This window comes from Capsicum annuum, unplaced genomic scaffold (assembly GCF_002878395.1).
Source record: "Capsicum annuum cultivar UCD-10X-F1 unplaced genomic scaffold, UCD10Xv1.1 ctg34609, whole genome shotgun sequence".
NCBI lineage: Eukaryota > Viridiplantae > Streptophyta > Magnoliopsida > Solanales > Solanaceae > Capsicum > Capsicum annuum.
Window position 1 is genome coordinate 1 of NW_025841466.1, and position 3,986 is coordinate 3,986.

A 3,986-nucleotide genomic window follows, 5' to 3' on the forward strand; every position below is an offset into this window, starting at 1 on the left:
GTGTACTGGATAGTTATTATTGAACTACGCCTCTATTCAAATGAATAGATTTCGGGAAATCACTTCAAAACCAACAACGTACTATGAGTTAACCGATCTTCTATCATTTCAGCATGATGTTCAATAAAAAGCAAAAGAAAAGGAAGTTGATAACATTGCCAAAAAGAGTTGTTGCGACCATTTCGATGTTTCCAATGGTGAACACTGTTGATACTTGGTTTTGACAAAAAGTTATTGCAAAATATGCAATTAGCTATTATCTGAATGACCAGTCATATACTAAATATATTCTCTTGGAGATAACTAGGTTTGTACGATTAAACACAAGATAGGTTAACCAATAAAAATACTTCCTCCAAATAATTCGAGCTATAAACCTGTGCCTGAGCTCTCCAATACATTAACTGAAAGACGAACTGATTCAGCCATAGCAATAGATGAACCTACATGACTTGTGAGGGTTTAGCATCTTCTTGATTTATCCGTGATCACATCTTTGCACCTCTGGAAATGAGAATGTTTCCATATGGCACCTCCTGTTGGACTTTTATGAAGTCTCGAGTGGCCAGAACTGCAAATAGAATGGAGCAAAATTTAATTCTATTCTCTATAATGAGAAGTTGAAAACTAAGAAGTTTCTCTGAGCTGCAATGCAGATAAAAGAGTTGAAAGAAATATGCATACCACAAGTCTGATAAAAGAGACATGCTGCTTGTTTCTTTGTCAACCCAAGAGTTAGTTCATTCAAACATTCTGTCTCCGCCGATCCAGGAGTGTCAAAATGACTCTTTAGCTGCCTGTGGGCATCAATGTATCATGTGAAAAATCATTAAGTTAGAGGAGTCATAATGAAACTGGAAGAAGTTTTAGGAACTAATGAAAAAGGATTTACTTCCTGATAGTTTCAGTCATCATGTCAAGAGGTTGAGTAACGAATGGGCGTTGGGTTTGTGTTGGTCCGGTTTCCATTAATATCTCTGCAAAAAGAGCAAAAGGTGGTTCCCACAACAAACAAAACCACATTAAGGAAATGACCAGAACTAAAATGGGAAAGTTATTGACTATTCACAGACCATTGTCTTGTGTAACACCATTTTCTGATAGTTCAGATAATCTAGTCAACTTGAAATTTGGAGTGGGATCGTGCCATGGATTCTCTTCTGCTACCGGTTGAAGGCCATTGCTACTGTTCTTCGATGAAGAATGTGGTCTTTTCTTGTTGGACCTGAAGAGTTAACAGTTTTGATCAATGTAACCCGATGCTGCATATATGGCTGAGACGTTCAAAATTTAAAAAAGAAGAAGAAGAAGCAAAGATTTGAAGTTTCCTATGGTACCGAGACCCATGATATTCCTCCTTATTTCCTTCTGTTAATGTATGTATCATTTAAGTGGTTCATCTTTGTGTCCTTCTGTTAATGTATGCATATCTACTTTTAGTACGTACCTTGAATTCGTTATAGAGTTCTGTGATAGTAAACCATGACCAGATCCTGAGCTTGGAATGGATCTAGGCTCATCACCTATAGTTTCACAAAAATATTAGTAATATCACCATAACAGATAGCCCATCAACAATGGAGATTGGGATACTCATAAAAATTCGATATACCAGAGCCAGGTGTGGCCATGTGATCAGTCTCTTTCACTCCATCAGCCTCTGTTGGATGCAGTCCCATGTTTGTCAGATTGGCTCTGAGGTTCTCCATGAGAATCTCAGGTGGAATCTCGTTATTGTTGAGATTTGCTCTTTGTTTCTCTATAGAGATTCCTTTGGATGGAGAACCTATGCCACCTTGGAAATGTTCGAAAGGCTTCACATTCAAATGCTCAATCAGAAACAAATGGAGGCAGGTTCTCAGTTAAAACTAATAGGGAATCACAAGTTCCTTACATATCCACCAGGCTCCACATTACCCATCCTTTCGCCTGGAGATGAGTAGGATGGTTCAGGAGGATAGGGTGGAGAGGTCTTTCCTGCATGTCAAATGGAATTACCATCTGTTTATAGTTTTTGCAACTAAGAGTATAAGATCATGGATGAAAAACCAGACCAGAAGGTGAATCATGCGGAGGTAGGGTACTTCTCATCCACAATTTTAGGAGTGGTGCTGGATAGTGAACTTCCTTGTTTCCATTTGTGAACAATTCTTCTAATAATGCAATCGGAGGAACCTCCATGATTCTAGCTATCTTCATAGAAGATAAGACACTCATAGTCTGCATAGATCAGGAACTTAATGTTATGAATAAATGATGCTGCATCTTAGTTAAGGTTACCTTCCAAAGAGTGACGCACTTACTATTCTTCGGATATCCAAACACTAGCCATTGATGTCAAAGATAAACATGCTTTATTTTAGGATAAGACCCTAGTCAAATTTTAATTGCTACGGTGCACAGAATGGAAAAGTTGAGATGGGGAAGATCTATACTTGGGTGTTACGGGAGTACCTTTCTCTTTTTCCTTTTTCTTGAAGAAATATCTGAAGAATTCTTTAGCCAGGATTGATATACGTCACCAGAAATAACAGTTTGCTCGTGATCAATTGCAAGACGTACGGCCTTTCTTGCTCTTCGTCGAGCTGGCTTTGGCCTTTGTTGGTCCTGCCGCTGCTGCAAAATCATGTCAACACGGTACATTAATGCTGACAGTTTTTCCTTACAACATTTTCTAGCTCGGTTGCTTCTGGATTTTCTACCTCAAAAGCTTCTTCAGCTTCATTAGATTGCTGCTTCGCTTGGTCCTCTGGATATCTGTCAGGGATCTCATCAGCTGCAACAAAATTTCACTCCATTCAACCAATTTGTGAAAATATGGAATTACCTAAGTGAATCTAAAGACTTTTACGAGACCAACTGAATCCAATAGAGCTTTATTCTTTATGGAACTACACATGTAAACAGGCAGTTTAAAGATAGGCAACCAGGTGTCACAAACTATTTTAGCTGATCAGATTGTAGGTAAGTACGACTTGCATCCATGTTCTGCTTTGAGAGGAAGGACTTACTGCCATAATGTCTCTATCAGAAAAGTATCTCATTAAGAACCAAGTAAATCATCTCAAGTCCATCCATTATTTACCTCTAGAAAAAAACTTATTTTATCTAAAGTAGAAAATCTGTACTTTTCTGCAAAGGCAAGTCTAGTAACACATTCTTACGTTTATGGGCTTGTTCTTTAGGTGCAGATGGAACAGGAGTACTTGGGATTTGAGCATCCTCTGGCTGCGTAAAATTCATTTGTGTATCATCGTCCCCTTCAATATCAAACCTGTGGAGCAATTCATGCTTAAAAATTAAGAGGAGGATAATAGAAGGAAAGCTGTGCAGCCCAATTGGAAATGAGGAAAATAAGTCTCCCATGATTTAATGATGGACAGTTTGGTTCACGTGAAGTCTTTACGTTAACTGACAATATAAACTTAGAAAGATAGCTGGTGAAAGTTTTAAATACAGAGCCTTTTAACTGTTTATCACGATACCTCTCAAAATGATTAGACATATCTGTATGACGCGATTCGAAATGTTCAGGCAGGGTAATATTTTCTGCATCAACTGCAACAAAAATTTCAGGGTTGCTAAGATATAGGCACAACAAGAGAAAAGTGAAAATAGAAGTGGCATTTGCAAAGGATATAGTTATATATTCTACGGTGGTGGTGCAATTAGCATAATCTATGCTGATAGTGGAATCTATGCATACCTTGATGAAAGTCCGGGGCACATTCCTCCCCTGCATTGGGTTTATCGTAGATGTCAGCATTATCTAGTCTCTGCACATTGAACATCCGCGAGTTTAGCTGCACTCTTATGTTGTACTAAGTATGATCTTATTTTCACTATGTACTTGGTGGTATCAGATAAGATTGAATGCTCAACAAGGTCATGAACATGGACAAAATCCAAATAACTTTTAAAGTCTTTCAAAAAGCTTAAACAACCCAAGAGTTGAAATAACAAAGAACAAATTGCAAAACACATAA

General features: G+C 37.9%; 1 protein-coding gene across 1 annotated transcript; it reads right to left on the reverse strand.

The window, feature by feature from the left end:
* Positions 1 to 166: 166 nt before the first annotated feature.
* On the reverse strand, positions 167 to 3,929 carry LOC124891370 (sister chromatid cohesion 1 protein 1-like). The gene is made up of 13 exons (XM_047403122.1): positions 3,707 to 3,929; positions 3,486 to 3,558; positions 3,165 to 3,274; positions 2,703 to 2,776; positions 2,455 to 2,616; positions 2,055 to 2,220; positions 1,895 to 1,977; positions 1,613 to 1,814; positions 1,448 to 1,523; positions 1,074 to 1,225; positions 893 to 977; positions 685 to 797; positions 167 to 571 (listed from the first exon to the last, which is right to left on the reverse strand). The coding sequence occupies exons 1-13, from the start codon at positions 3,789 to 3,791 to the stop codon at positions 489 to 491; spliced, it is 1,464 nt and encodes a 487-aa protein (XP_047259078.1). The 5' UTR covers positions 3,792 to 3,929; the 3' UTR covers positions 167 to 488.
* Positions 3,930 to 3,986: the final 57 nt, after the last annotated feature.

Bases quoted from the DNA above. Each gene is read 5' to 3' on its own strand.
- LOC124891370 (XM_047403122.1), bottom strand. From the start codon at position 3,791: ATGTTCAATGTGCAGAGACTAGATAATGCTGACATCTACGATAAACCC. The intron at 2,777-3,164 runs GTAAGAATGTGT...ATTTTGTTGCAG, and splicing joins TAAAGAACAAGCCCATAAAC to CTGATGAGATCCCTGACAGA. The intron at 1,978-2,054 runs GTCTGGTTTTTC...TTTGACATGCAG, and splicing joins TCCGCATGATTCACCTTCTG to GAAAGACCTCTCCACCCTAT.